We start from the raw sequence: 15,911 nt of genomic DNA, 5'->3' as shown, positions 1-15,911 counted from the left end.
AACTCCACCAAACTCTATAATGATGAAGCTTTTTTTTATAGCAAGGCTTCTATGTCTTCCTACCAGCTAATGGTCAGTTTCAGTGGAGAGATGACTGAAATCCCTATGAGTCTTTTACCTTGCACATATGAGCCAATGCATAGTCATTTCTAGCTGAGTGCCCCACTGCTGTCCATCCCACTCCGTGTCTGATTTGGATTGACAAGACTGCAGAAGTCAAACCTACCTGAAAATGCTTGGTCATAAGTGTCTTTCGATCATCTTCAATCTGCCGAAACTTTGCCTTCAACCCTTTCATTTGGGTTTCCATTTTTAAAACATACTGGAAATCTCTCTGAGTTCTCAAGTTTAAGACTTCAATAGACTGGGACATGTTCTGAACCTGTTAAACAAGAATATTGTCTGTACATTATTATCTGTTTGCAGGTTTGTGTAATCACTAAAAAAATAGCAAAAATGTCGTTAACATAAAAACTAGAAGTGCCAAATTCATAATTGCATTCCCATATGACACATTTTCAGAAGAACAATTCTTCATGATAAACATTTAAACAATTCAGCAAGAGAAAATTATACCTAGACAGGAAATTTAAAAATGGGCATTCTATCATTAGAACTGACTGAATATAAATGAGTTTAATACATTAGAAAAATAAGCTTTAAAAATAGGATTTTCATTTTAAGGCTTTGTAAGCTAATAACACCCCAACCTGTTAAATGTCAAAATAAGTTGTTTCTCTAAATACTAATTCTAATTTCTTAAATATCTAGAATGTTTAGCAACTGTGGATGGTAGTGAAGAGTTGAAGAGGCCTAGAATGCATTCATTCTAACTCAATAAGTTCTTAATGGGTCTGAAGTACTCCCAGAGGTGAGACTGAATTGACCAAGACAAGTAGCAGTACTAGAAGACTCCCTAAATTGGACAGCATGGTGTTTGAGGAACCTGGAAAATGGTAACTGTATCAAGTGCTTGGTAGACAGGTCTTAAACACATTTTAAGCCAATGGCACCATCCCAGGTTCGCTGAACCCTGGGCTATTTAGAAGTAAAAGAAGAGGCAACCTATAAAGCATGCAGAAATGAGAGGAAAAAATGACTGGTCTAATTTTTGTAGCAACAAAAGTCTGAAAACAAAGAGAAAGCATCTAATAATGGGGGATTTGTTAAATAGAGAAATAGAATATGAATGACCCATTATAAAGAATAAGATAGATCTCTCTTATTTTGGTATTACCTAGGAGTTTGTCAGAAACGCAAAATCTCAGAAACGCTCATCCAGAACTACTGAATCAAAATCTACATTTTGTCAAGATTCCCAAGTGATTCCTATGTCTATTAAAGTTTGAGAAGTACTGCTCAACATGGAATGATTTCAATGAGGAAAAGCAAACATAAAGATCTTTACATAATTTCATCTTTTTTGTTGCTGTTGTTGTCGCTGTTGTTTGTGAGATGGAGTCTCACTCTGTCACCCAGCCTGGAGTGCAGTGGTGTGATCTCAGCTCACAGCAACCTCCACCTCCCGGGTTCAAGCAATTCTCCTGTCTCAGCCTCCTGAGTAGCTGGGATTACAGGTGCATGCCACCACTCCTGGCTAATTTTTGTATTTTTAGTAGAGTCGGAGTTTTACCATGTTGGTCAGGCTGGTCTCGAACTCCTGACTTCAGGTGATCCACCCATCTTGACTTCCCAATGTGCTGGGATTACAGGTGTGAGTCACTGTGCCCGGCCAATCTGTTTATTCTAAATCAAATACACATACTTGCACACACACATAATCAGTAAAAAGCTATTTTCATTGAAAAAATGTGAATTACAAAGGGATGACTTGTTCAGACACAAGTTTTTGTCATCAGATAAAGTGACAATGCTTAATGGATCAACCAGATGTAAAGGTCCCGTAGTTGGTACATTCCTTAGAACTATACTATTGGCAAAAGGTAATGAATACTGCCTTGGCCTGCCTCAGTTCTTTGCCTTTTTTTCACCCTTTTCTATTCCCTCTGCTGTCTTGATCCATCATCTTGCCCTATTTGAATCCTGTCCTTTTAGGACATAATACAGTCTGGCTTATCTTAAAACTAATTGTGTTATGTGGGTGTGGGGTAGGGGCAAGGAAGTGGCTTTTCCTCTGTGAGCTCCATGAGGTTAGAAGCTGTGTCTTACTCATATCTCCCATTTCCAAAACCTTACACAGAACCAGGCACAGAATAAGTGTTCAATAAATATTTATTGAGTGAAATTATCTGGGTTTGTAATAGTAATAATAAGTAATTAGAATTTTAAGGAGAGTCTTCCTCCTCCTGTCTCTGGTTAAGCAACAGCATTATAGGACTATAAGTATTTCTTAATTTACTAAAAGTTTAATATTCAGAAAGCTTTATTTTTATTTTTTAAAATATTTAGTCTAGCACAAAATTACTAAGACAACATTGAAAGCACGGTGACGACATTGTGGATAAATGCAATGCTTTCAACATAATTTTCTAACTTCATTTGTGGTTAAACATGAATAAGGAAAATCCATTTGCATTAAAAAAAACTGTCTACCTATTTACATATGCCATTTGTCTGCGAGGACACCTATCATTAGCATAGCTGATATACTGGAAATAATTCTATGTACCTGGGCCAAGTCCTACAATTAGAAAATGATGGGAAAGATAAGGTATTCTGGATAAAGTTAAAATAGACTGTCTTTATTTCTGCCTTTGACTCACCCTATAAAGTTAATTTTCAACTTCATTTGTGTTACAGGAAAATGCACTGAGATAATTTTTGCTAAGACTTGATTGTGACCTATATTGCAGAATCATGTGTAATTAGAGGAGCTACATTAAGCGTAATAGCTAGAGCTAGAGCTGTCTAATTGGGCAGGATTTGGCTTCAGGTTGTCTTAAGCATCTCCTGCTGGCTGTACCTAAGATTGTTTAGTTTCCCACTGGCTATGGAGGCCCACAGAGCATCAGTGTCCTGATGATACAGGAGACTGGATACCCATGACGATATGTATAGGGAAGGAGAACTGTTTGCTATGTTTGCTCTTTTTGTTGGCTTATCTCTGCGGTTGTTCTGTGATTCAGCTTTCCAGAGGTGTTTCTGTGATTAGGATCTCTCAGCATAGATTGGTAAGTTCATTGTCACCCTTCCCGGATAATGTTTTTGGAATTTTTATTTATTCTGGTTCTTTGCTTAAATAAAATATCTGGGGACTTTCTGAACTTAAACACAAATTAACTTAGATTTTCAGTCTCACTCATGATTAGTGCAGCTACTCGAAAAAAAATTCTATTAATTAAATATGTTTGGACAGCCTTGAGTTTAACACTTATAAACATATGTCTTGACTGTAGGACTTAACAAAACCTTTAGTAGTAAACTGTGTATTAGAAATCTTCAAGAGTGAAGTATCATATACAATGTTTCTTAAATTTATGTTGTTGGTGAGGATGATGGCAGTGTCCTATTCAAAAAATCACACTTTAGGAAATACTGACTTAGATAATAGAAGACATCTGTAACTTACAGGGAAGCTACATAGTTAACAAACAATTTTTTTAGGTGAACAATTTTAGTTTTGGCATACTAAGACCTGAAATACTGTGAAACCAATTATATATTTTTTTCTAATATTCAATAGTATAAATACTTGTTAAAAATGGTAAACTGAGCGTCACTTAAATAAGTGTAGATATACCAACGGCATTTTGTATGATACTGGTATAGCATTGAGAAAATGCAAACAGACCTGTGATACAGCCCACAACCTACTGATTGAGTGACACTGGAGTTTTCAACCTGAAAACCACCAGTTTTCTTTCACATAAACTTAGAAAGATAGCTACCCCTTCTGCAAGGATTGGATGAAGTGGATACAAAACATAATACAAAAATATACTAATAATGGGAACTATTGTTGTGAATATTGTTTTTATTAACAATATTCCCTTCTATATGACTAAATCAATCTTTTTGGTTAAAAGTGAAGGAGGTTCTTAAAGGTCATGCTCTTGTTTGCCCTTTGGTGCCTTGCATGTATGTGAAACTATAGAGAGATGAGCAAGGGACTGGCTCAGTCTGAAATACTGTGATATCCCAGACATCTTTTCTTTGGATCAGTGCAGCAAGCCAGTGCTACTTAACCTCCTTCAGGCCACTGTAAAAGAGTGCACACAATTTCCGATTCCTCTGTTGCCCTAAAACTACCATATGGTAAATTTAACACATCTACCTTGTAATGACTTCAAATTTGTTAATATATTTTGTGGTTTTTTTGTCATTTATGTATTAATAACTTTTGAAAAGCATGATGTTCTAGAATTTCTTGAAAACATTCAGACAAATTACCTGTTGGATGACAAATTATCTGTTGGATGGATGGAGTGGTCATATTAATTTCTACGATTATTTTCAACCAACCAATATAATGCTTTCATACATTTTTGCTTTATTCATCTTTCACTAATTCCCAGTTTATCATAGCTCTGAAATACATTTCACTTTGAACCTGTAAAGGGAATTATCCACCTTCTGGCATTTATACTTTACTTGAATTTTTTCAACTGATTTTTGAAGAAATGTTCGAGTCTATGTGTAGGTGTATCTAACGCTCTACTGGAAAATAGCAACACTGAAGATAAAGTATGGTGTCTAAGAAAATCTCTCACCTTAGTTTATGTAGAAAAAAGGTATTTCTGGGTAGAAAAGAAGATTAGTGAAGAATGTTGATTATCTGAAGGGAAATACAATTTAACAGAACAGCAAAATTGGATGTGAAAGATTAGATCTTTTTACTAATGTAAATAATTTCCCTGGTAAACAAACAAAATTAAAATATATATTTGAATTTTTATATAAATAAAAAATCAACATTGGAAAATAAACCCAAGAATAATCATAATTCTTGCTCTGTCATCCAGGCTGGAGTGCAGTGGTGAGTTCTCGGCTCATTGCAACCTCCACCTCCCAGGTTCAAGAGATTCTCCTGCCTCAATCTCCCGAGTAGCTGGTATTACAGGTGCACACCACAACACCCAGTTAATTTTTGTATTTTTAGTAGAGATGGTGTTTTGCCATGCTGGCCAGGCTGTGTTGCCAACTCCTGGCCTCAGGTGATCCACCTGCCTTGGCCTCCCAAAGTGTTGGGATTACAGGCGCGAGCCAGCACATCCGGCCTTGTCATGGTTTCTATTAGTCAAATGCCTGCTAGCTGGAGTCATTATTCTGAACGAAACTGACATATGCTCTTGTTGGAAGACAGATATTGAGGAAGCTGAAAGGATGGGATCTTACCATAAAAGGAGGCTTAAGAAGAAAAAGCCAATAGGTGATGATAGCTTCAAGCAGAGGGGAAGGAGAAACAGACTACGCTTTGCATAAGCACATGAAAAAAATCTTAAAATCTTAGAGCATCAATATACTTGCAAATAATATACAAAGAGGAAACTTATTTTCACTATATAGCAGTGGAAGAAAGTCACCATGGCAGCCTGAAATTGTGTAAACAAGAAGTGTCTCTATTAAAAATAAAACTTGATGATTTCATTTTTCTATCTTCTCTTCATTTTTTGTTAAAAAGTTTCTATTCAATGCTATAAATATGTGGGTGATCATGAAAATGACATCATACAGAGTGAATCGTTAAACATGATGTCCTCTAAAACACATACTAATTTATCTTATTATTCCTAATGACATTTAGAATCCAAACACGTCATATTTCCATAATCTGGCCACCCCAGCTGTCTTACTACATTTAGAGCCCAGCACGGTGAAAGTCTGAGTGAGAATATTTGACAGAACCATTCATTGGTTTTCCTCCCTCCCAACTAAACATAAATAACCTTTCATGAGCTCACATTTATGTGTAAAAGAGAAAAAATCAAAGACATTCTGCGTTTGATTGTTATGAATCCATATTAAGTAAATTATGGAGAGAATGGTATTGAATGAAATTGAAGAGCTTAATGTTAAAAGGAATGACTTAGAGAATGATGATAAACACTTGGAATTATTCATTATCTGTCCAGATAGCTTGCATATCACATGAAATTATTTTAACTTTCTTGCAAGGTTTTCATGGGATTCAAAAGTTTGAGATCCAAGAGTGTAGTGTGACCCTGAGAGTCGAACTGAATTTTTGGCTTCAGAATAAGATGCTTTTTTTATTTCTTAATGAGATATTAACTAGAGTTTAAGATATATGGTAGAGAGCCAGTCTTAAGGTGCCAAGGTTAGAAAAAGTAAAAAGTCATAGAAATAGGACAAGGACAATAGCAGGAAGCTTGAGGTAACCCTTTCAAGGGCCCGAAAAAAGCTTATTTGAGAAAGGAGACAAAAATTGAAAGAATCCTCTTCACTATTATCGGCTCTGCCAGACTTCCTTTGCAAAGAATGGTCGATTTTACTAAAAACATGCATAGGGGACACAGGACACCTACCTTTTCCAGTAGTTGGCGAAGTTGCCTGCTTTTGGCATCCCGGGAACACAGGTTTTGTTCCGGAGCAACAACTGTGCAAATGCACCGCCCATCAGGATCTTGAGCTGAGCTGTACACCTGCCACCCTTCTTTAGGACTAATCTGAGTCTGAGGAAACCAATGGGAAACATAAAACACAGACTCCCGTTACAGGATAAAGAGAGTGTTGGTTTGTAGCATTTCAAGTGAAACACTTTTTTGATAATTTAAGTTTGTGTTTTTATTCTTTAAAGTTAGCAGAGAGATATTAAACAATTTACATAGGCAGCACAGCTTCATTCAGTATACCCCCCTTATCAATGTCCAAAACAAGATCCTTTCTCGTCTTTAGGTGCCATATTAGTAACTGATTTTGATCTCATACTATATCCCAATGCTTTTTCCATATTGTGATACTTTAATGCAAGTTTAGAAGCATCTAGTAACTACTTCATCACATATGACTAGTCTTTCTACATAAGATCTTCTTAACAGTAAATGGCAATTACTAATATTAATATATTATTTTCTAATTACAATTCATGTGTGACATTCTGAAACAAAGTCCAGTTTCAAGGAGGTTTCCTATATATTTAAGGCTTAATTATTAATAAAGTGGAAAAGAGATCATTGATGACATAGGGTAAAAATAATTAGACCAGCACTATTTTGCAAGAAATGCAGACTCTTAGAGGACTTAGAGTTTTTGGCAGAGTCTGCCAAATTGATTTTCCCTTCTGTGAACTTATCACTCTACCTTCTTAGAACTCAAGTGTGAAGGGGTGGTATTCCAGTTCTACTGCAGTTTTTCTATGATTTATGCTTCTAGATTTATCTTCTGTACCATCCAACAGAAACCTTTAACCAAATCAGTCTGTGTGTGTCGTGCAAGCATGCCATGTTGATTCACGTCTTTGTATGTTGCTCATTTCCTTTTTCCTGCTCGGAATGCCTCCTTTATAAACCATCAGTTTATTCAGCCCTTGTGATTTCTACCTGTTGTGAAGAAATTGTCTGTACTATTCATTAGGTATTTAATGTATATTGTCTAGAATTGTCATTTGACTTTCACATATCTCATTTCAACAATTAACTTATATCCACTTTTTTCTTTTTTTTTTTTTCAGACAAAGCCTCACTATGTCGCCCAGGCTGGAGTGCAGGGGTGAGATCATAGCCCACTGCAGCCTCCTGGGCTTAAGCAATCCTCCCACCTCAGCCGATATCTCAGCTCACTGTAACCTCTGCTTCTCATGTTCAAGTGATTCACCTGCCTCAGCCTCTTGAGTAGCTGAGATTACAGGCATGTGTCATCATATCTGGCTAATTTTTGTATTTTCGGTAGAGATGGGGTTTCACCGTGTTGGCCAGCCTGGTCTTGAATTCCTAGGCTCACCTCAGCCTCCCAAAGTGCTGAGATTACAGGAGTGAACCACTGCACCCAGCCCAGCTATTAGAAATGTAAATATTTCCTATTTGCCCTATCAAGTAGACTCTGTCAAGCACAAAGATGAGCATTATTATTTTTTATCAAATCATTTTTTAGCAAGAACATCAATAGACTTCCAAATAATGTACACCAAACAAATTTATTTTCATAAATAAATTTCAGTGGAAGAAAGTTACCACATGTAGACTTGAAATTCTATAAACTAGAAGGGTCTGTATTAATAAACTTGATGGTTTTATTTTTCTAGCTTCTCCTGATTTTCCATTAAAAAGTTCATTTCATTATATAAATAGAAGCTATTTTAGTAGAGATGTATTTTTGCCATGTTGGCCAGGCTGGTCTCAGACTCCTGACCTCAGGTGATCCACCTGCCTTGGCCTCCCAAAGTGCTGAGATTACAGGTGTGAACCACCATGCCAGGAGCAAATTCTTAAAGTAACTGAAGCATGAGCCAGGTTGACTTCTTTCTCCACAGATTTGCCATAATGTGTGGAGTCTTCTGTCTATAGAGTTTGCAGCAGAACAGACACAATCTCCTGTATACTTTGTCCTAGGTTCCACCTCATAATATACCATAAACCACCACAAAGGTCTTTTTCTCTTGAAAGCTTCAATGATAACTACTTCTAGGTGCTGATACACCTTCCAGCAATAAGCATGAACAAATATTGGGAAAGTTAAAAATTATAAACTCAAAAAACTCATGATGATAACACAGTCATTGTCTTTGATCTATTACGTAAAGCAAATGGCCCCAGACATATCTTTTGAATGTCTTATTTTCTAACTCCTTTAAAAAAAAATTAGTTCAGTGTCCAATATTGCCTTTTATTTTGGGGGGTCAGACTCATTAACATTCTCCACATCCCTTCTTTCTAGCTCTTATGCCTGAATATCCAGTTAGGATAGAAAGATGTACTTAGAATTACACATTATTCAAATTAAATAAGATCTTAGAGATTACTGGGTTAGTTTTTAATATTTTTTTTAAATGCAGACTACCCACAGAATGGAGATAGAAACAGCTTAGCAGAGTAATTTTAATGATATAATTAAAAGTTCAAGTTGAGTAACAGTATACGATTGATATATCTGGACATAAGCCCTGCAGTTTTAGCTGGGCTTCTCCTAACATTGGACACGAGTCTAAAATATGTCAGAAAATTAAGGCTTGTCACTAGGATAAATTAAACTGTTGGACAAAGGATGAGAGGCCACCCATTTATCATATTAAAATTTTTTTTTTTTTTTTTTTTTTTTAGGCGGAGTCTCGCTCTGTCGCCCGGACTGGAGTGCAGTGGCCAGATCTCAGCTCACTGCAAGCTCCGCCTCCCGGGTTTCCGCCATTCTCCTGCCTCAGCCTCCCGAGTAGCTGGGACTACAGGTGCCCGCCACCTCGCCCGGCTAGTTTTTGTATTTTTAGTAGAGACGGGGTTTCACCATATTAGCCAGGATGGTCTCGATCTCCTGACCTCGTGATCCGCCCGTCTCGGTCTCCCAAAGTGCTGGGATTACAGGCTTGAGCCACCGCGCCCGGCCCATATTAAAATTTTTTAACAGCAGTCCAAACACTGATTATTAAACCTGGCAGCATTAATATTGATGTGCACTTGCCAAGTGTTTGGCTAACTAGTGTGGAGCTCCTCATGACAGAACTCCATGTCAGTTGCTCTCTGGAACCAGGGAAGTGGGAAAGGTGAAGAGGGTTTAATGTTCATTTAGCATTTCCCCTGAAGTGTCAGTTCAATAAAACTAAAGACTCCAGACTTGTTTGTACTTCCAATTGTCTTATTGTAAGAATCAGTGAAAAGAGCCATGACCTTCTCTACTACAGAGTTACTTTGAATGATCTAAACTATAAAAAGTCACCTTTTTGACAAGAAAAAGGTAACTCAAAAGAGGAAAAAGCCTAATAGAAAAGATGAGTGCTTGACAGTCCTGTGGGGTTTTTAGAGACCTCTGTGTTGGGGTCAGTGATAAATAGAAGAAGCTTTATGAGTGTTTCTAGTGTTCTCTTTTAGAGAACCCATGCTGGCATTGAAAAGAGAATCAAAATAAAACCAACTAAGATCTTGGATGGAAGGATGTATTTAGATGTTTTTTGGATACCCATAAGAAAAGACTTGCTCTAATTTTAACTTATAAGAGCAATTATTCAGGTGTCAATAAAACATACAATAGTAATAGCAATCATTAATGGAGTTCTATTCATTACCTGGCAGTTCATATGTACTATTGCTTTTGAATATTATAAAACCCCCATGGATTAGGTGGTGATATTCTGCCCATTATACAGATGAGGAAACAGACTTAGAGACACAAAGGAACTTCTTCAAAGTCACGCAGGGAGTATCAGCGAGTAGGGAGGTTTATGTAAATCTGCATTTTAAGCAGACCTGGGCTTTGTACTCAGATAGTCTTATTTCAGAGACTGAAACTTTTTTTTTTTTTTTTTTTGAGACAGAGTCTCGCTCTGTTGTCCAAGTTGAAGTGCAGTGGGGTGATCTCAACTCACTGCAACCACTGTCACCTGAGTTCAAGTGATTCTCCTACCACAGTCTCCTGAGTAATTGAGACTGTAGGCACACACCATCTCACCCAGTTAATTTTTTTATCTTTTTGGTGATGGGGTTTTACCATGTTGCTCAGGCTAACCTCGCACTCCTGGGCTCAAGCTATCTACCTACCTCAGCCTCCCAATAGAGATTGAAATTTAACCACCACACTACACCATCAATTATTTTAATCCCCTTTCATATGTAATGATTATAACCTTGGTAGCATTTTCTGAACTGCTGTGAAGCTCAGTGCTTAGACCTGGAGGGTACGTATAGTTTATTGGTACCCAAAGCATTAATAATCACAGTGATTACTGATGCAGTTCTCTTTGAACCTTTCGTGTTAATTGGAAGAACTAAATGAAGTATTGAGCAGTTTTTAATATTGTAAACCTCATAAAATATTTAAGAATGCTCTACATAGGAGAATTAAAATTATAATTTTAACAATTGTATTTCAGATCTGGATTATTTGCTTATAACTTAATTACAAAGCTGTGCTTTATAAATATAAAGCTACTGTATGACAGTTCTAAAGCTTCAGGGGCTTTGTAATAGGAAAGAAGGATCTTGAGGCTTGACAGGTAAAAGTAAAAAATAATCAAACTACCTTGCATTTCAATAGATTTTTTGCTCATAAAATACTTTCTATTGTTTCAGTCTCACTTATCCTTAGAAATAGACAGTATTTACATTTACTTATGAGGAAAATGGAAACTAAGACTCAAAGAATTTAAACATGTTTTTCCAAGTCATCCATTTAGTTAATCCCATATATAGGACTTATACCAGCTTTCCCCAGTTTCTAGCCCAGAGCTTTTTATGCTCATCCTCTTTGGATAAATGTAGATAGATCATCTATGTCCATTCACCAGTAACCATAAACACTGCTATAGAGAAGACAGGCCCTACTGTAGTTGATGAGAAGAGATGTACCCAGGCAGGTAGAGGGCATTATCCAAACAGTATGGAAACAAGTAGCCATTGGTAACCCAGAAGAACATATAGCAGTAAAGGCTCTGCAATATATAGTCAGATATTCCTGTGGAGGGCACGGCAATCATTTATCAGGGTCTGGATGGAGGGAGAGGCAATGTAAGAGAATTCTGATCCTTTGAACAGGAGAAAATCAAGAGATTGAATATTGCTACATTTTTTGTATTATGCTGATTTTCTGGGTATTTCATAAAAAGGGCAAAAAGGGACATAGCTACTGAAAGTGGTGTACAGATGGAGGAAATAAAGCCTAAATAAGTCTGTTTATTAAAGCTTATTTGATTTAGAGTGGAGATACCTGCGTGATGAAAAATCTCTGATAAATTTTCTGTCTGAAGATAGGCTTGGTCCCAGAGAGTGACATGTGGTTTAACATGCTAATGACTTCAGTTGTGGAGACAAGAGAAATGTGAGGACAGGAATTAGAGATATGTCGACAGACCACACCAAAAGAAGCTGTGTCCTGGAGGATGTGTTAATAAAGATGTCACTGCATAGTTGCTATTACTTGTAAGAATGCTTAGGACTGAATAAGAAATTCATATTCTTCACTGAAGGAAACCTCCAGGCTTTAAGAAAAAACAACTATAAAAGCAAAATAATAATAATAATAATAATAATAATTAAACAAAAACCAAAGACATTATCAAATTTAGATTAGGGTGTAGTGGCTCAGGTCTATAATCTCGACACTTTGGGAGGCTGGGGTGGGTGGATGGCTTGAGCCCAGGAGTTTGAGACCAGCCTGGGTAACATAATGAGACCCTCATCTCTAGCAAAAATACAAAAATTAGCTGGGCGTGGTAGCCTATAGTCCCAGCTACTCAGTGGGGTGGGGTGGGGGGTCGCTGAAGTGGGAGGATGGCTTGAGCCTGAGAAGTCGAGGCTACAGTGAGCCAAGATAGTGCCATGGCACTACAGCCTAGGTGACAGAGTGAGACCCTGTTTCAAAATAATAATAATAATAATAACAATAAATTTAGGTTGGTCATCTCTGCTCATGCCCTTTGGAAATCACAATGACTTACAGTTAGGAAGTTCCTTAGAAGTCATATTTAGTCCCATGTCTTTCCACACAATGGAACATCTCCAAATTCTCCTTGTGTTTCCATTTGACCTCTGAGTGAAAGGGATTTCACTACTTTACAGGCAGCCCCCTCCACTGAAGAAAAGCAGAGGGGCATGAGCCGAACTTCTCTCTCTACAGTTTTCCTTCTTTGGCCCTACTTTTGCTTCAGAATAAATCTACTAGAATAAATAAATCCACAGAATAAATAAAAGTAGAATACATCTACGCTCTTATTCATGTGATGATTCTTCTATAAGAAAGCAATGATCATATTCTCTGTCACCATCAAGATTTGCCATTCTGTTCTCTCACCTGGCTCCCCTCCTTAATTTGTTCAGTTGCCCTATCACAAAATGAGCATTATCTAAGAGTTTAGGGAAGAAAAACAGAATTTTGGGGAAAAAAACAGTCATAGACAAATCAGTTAAATCAAGTATCTTCATCCAGCACTAAAACACATTGGTTAATTGAGGTTAAGAAAATTAGAAGATATTGATGACAGTTCATTTCAGGGTATTCTACTCATTTTACATAACTCTAAATTGACTAACTCATCTAAGTAGTTATTCATGAGGAGAAGCCAGCTAGACCTTTGAAAATGTACCAAAACAAATGACATGCCCACAGGTTCCTTCGAGGCCTCTTTCCACCACAGCAGTTGGGCTATTTGAGAACAGCAGGTGTCTGCTGAATGTCCTCAACTATTTTAATTGCTCTTTCCAGGGTCTTCCTGGTGTGAAGCCCACAGCGTGGGGGATTTCTCAGAAGCTCAGCCTCAAGGGGAAGTTATTCTGCATTCAAGAGATGCTCTAGAGGGAGCCTGAGCCTTCTGAGAGCTAAGGCTTCCTCTGCTCAGAAACCAACGCCTCCAAAGGCTGATGGGCCCAGTGGATAGATTGGAAGGGGAATAAAACAGAAAGAAAACAGGGCCAACAAGAAGCATAAAGGAATGTTTCAAGATTCTGAGATAAACAAGAGGGAGCTTATTCCCCTAATGACGAGCTATATTTAACTATTTACTAATAAAAACATCCTGGAAATTTAAAAACCCCTTTCAGCTTTTGAGATAATCAAATGTGCCCTGTTTCAGAGGCACTTGCCATAAATTGAATCAATTGCCATTTAATGATTCAAATCCTATTTTTCCTGGTTTTCTTTTTCCAGGTCATTTGAAACTATCATTCTAAAAAAAGGACTATGATCATATTTGTGTACATCTCCTTTTCTTAAACCATCGAATTTATGTTAATCTGTTTTTTTAACCTCTGCATATTCCATGAACATTCAGATTTCAAGACCTACGTGTGCGTGTGCGTGGGCATGTGGTATATTGCAGGCTCATCCCATTCATACTGTTTAAAGTGAGAACATGGAATGAGAAAATTGATGAGAGGAGCTGGTTTACTACTTTACAGCAATACCTAGTGAGCCAGGGAGCTGTCAACCCTTCCATCTAAGGGAACAGTTTTGCTGGCCCTCCATGTGGAAGCAGCAGTAAGAGTCCCTTGGAATTATTTGAGAGGCAGCAGGAAGAATCCCCTAAGCAAAAGAATCACTTTCACTGCTTTGCCACATGCCTAAAATGCCAACAAAGGAGGATTTTTTTTCTTCTTTATAAATGCAAAAGCTTTGGGAATGGTTATGACATAATTGAGAGTATAGCTTTTCTCCAACTCTGTGAGGCAAGGGAGATGAGAAAATACACATTAAAGGATGAAAGTGTTGGTGTGTAGGAGGGAAAGAAGAAGAATCCAGGGACATGGAAACAATTCGAGAAGGGTAGTGAGAACCTAGTGGGGCACCCAGGACCAAGAGGACCAATGACTGGCAAAGGCAATGGTGAAATGACTTTGTTCAGTAGGGAGGTAGTCATGTAACTTGGTCCTACACTTGGCTCTGGCATTAACCAAATGGGAGAAATCTGATTGGTGGCTTACATATTTCTAGTTAGTCTCCCCATTTGTAGAATAAGGAGACTGAATTAGATCAGTCGTATTTCCAGCTAAACTCTTGAGAGCCCTAAGATTTCTAAGGAGATATCTCGACTGAGGCAAGGAGTTGATTGTGTGAGGAGATAACACATGGTGGAGGTCCAGTAAATGCCTCTCCCAATCATTTATTATCCGACCCACGACCTCTTTTATATTTTGAAATTTCATTTGGTTTTATTGAAAAATATTTATTTAGCACATGCAAGATTTAATTTGCACAAAAAATCTGCTGCTAAAAATAATATGAACATAACTGGCTTGATGGTTTCTAAGATCCTTTCCACCTTTCTATCATTAACATTTTATGTTCTTAGTCTAAGAGATACTGATGCATTCTTCTTCACCATGGGAATCTTAAAGTATGAGCACTCATTTGGATAATTAGGGAAATGTCACAGGCATTGCTCTTCTGTAAAGTATACTAAAAATAAAAAAAGAAACATCTAAAAAAGGTTTTCTCCATTCCAGTGAATACCATTTACTGATTTATTATCAGTAGCCATAGTGCAAACTTTTCTACATTTTCTGTGTTTGTTCTTTTCTTTTCTTTTCTTTGCAAAGAGGGAGGATCAAAAGTAAGAATTGTCTGTCAAAACATACACATACATACAACAATGCTTCATATTTTTCAACTAACAATTTTTCAGTCAGTAAGTAAAGATATTTTATTCACTTGCAACATAACTAGAAATCCTAAGAGAATCGTGTATAATTTTGAAAATTTGATTCTCATCAGTCAACAATAAAAAAAAATAACCAAGCCAATGTCTATATACACAAAAAAATACATGTCAGAATCAAGGTGCCAAGTTTGAAATATAACTCATTCATTAGTACCTCAGTTTGCATTCATTATCCTGCATGAGTGAATTCAACAGTGATGTTGCTGAAATCAGGTACTTGGACATTGAAAAAAAAATTGGCTCAGTAAATATTAGATAAATATAAATCTATGTTTTGTAATTGTTCATTGATGTCTATCTTGCTTTCTTTATAACTCCAAATATCATTTACATCCTTCCTGTCAGGCCACTTCATGCAGGTAGGGAAGAGAATCTCAGCAATGGAGGCTCTGGGGTTCCATAAGTAACCTAAGGGAAATGAAAATGTAAAAGCAGGTCAAAGTGTGGCTTGTATGTGCTCTGCTGGTGCCGTAAGCACTGGGAGATTCTGGAAAATTATGTAATTATTTGGTCAGACTATTAAAGTTAAGTAACATTGGTTGATAGTTTATTATTAGCAACTATAATAAAGAGCACTTGGAAATGGAGGGCTACTTTTCTTTTCATATCTGACTTTTTCTGATCCACTGGAGTAACCCACATGAAAGTGAAAACCCCTAGTTTTGCTTCTGTACCTTTTATTTCAGGGCAGAGGAATTATTTT

General features: G+C 37.1%; 1 protein-coding gene across 1 annotated transcript in view; it reads right to left on the bottom strand.

Moving 5' to 3' along the window:
- The window catches only part of OLFM3 (olfactomedin 3), a 200,863-nt gene that overhangs the window by 26,731 nt on the left and 158,221 nt on the right, over positions 1 to 15,911 (bottom strand). Inside the window, exons 2-3 of the mRNA XM_033197368.1 lie at positions 6,444 to 6,590; positions 227 to 382 (exon numbers count right to left, since the gene is read on the bottom strand). Coding sequence (XP_033053259.1) covers positions 227 to 382; positions 6,444 to 6,590 — 303 coding nt within the window. The remainder of the gene's footprint in view (positions 1 to 226; positions 383 to 6,443; positions 6,591 to 15,911) is intronic.

Source organism: Trachypithecus francoisi, unplaced genomic scaffold (assembly GCF_009764315.1).
Source record: "Trachypithecus francoisi isolate TF-2019V2 unplaced genomic scaffold, Tfra_2.0 Lachesis_group5, whole genome shotgun sequence".
NCBI lineage: Eukaryota > Metazoa > Chordata > Mammalia > Primates > Cercopithecidae > Trachypithecus > Trachypithecus francoisi.
Note: the sequence above shows the minus strand (reverse complement) of the source record. Positions and strands in the feature narration are given on the sequence as shown.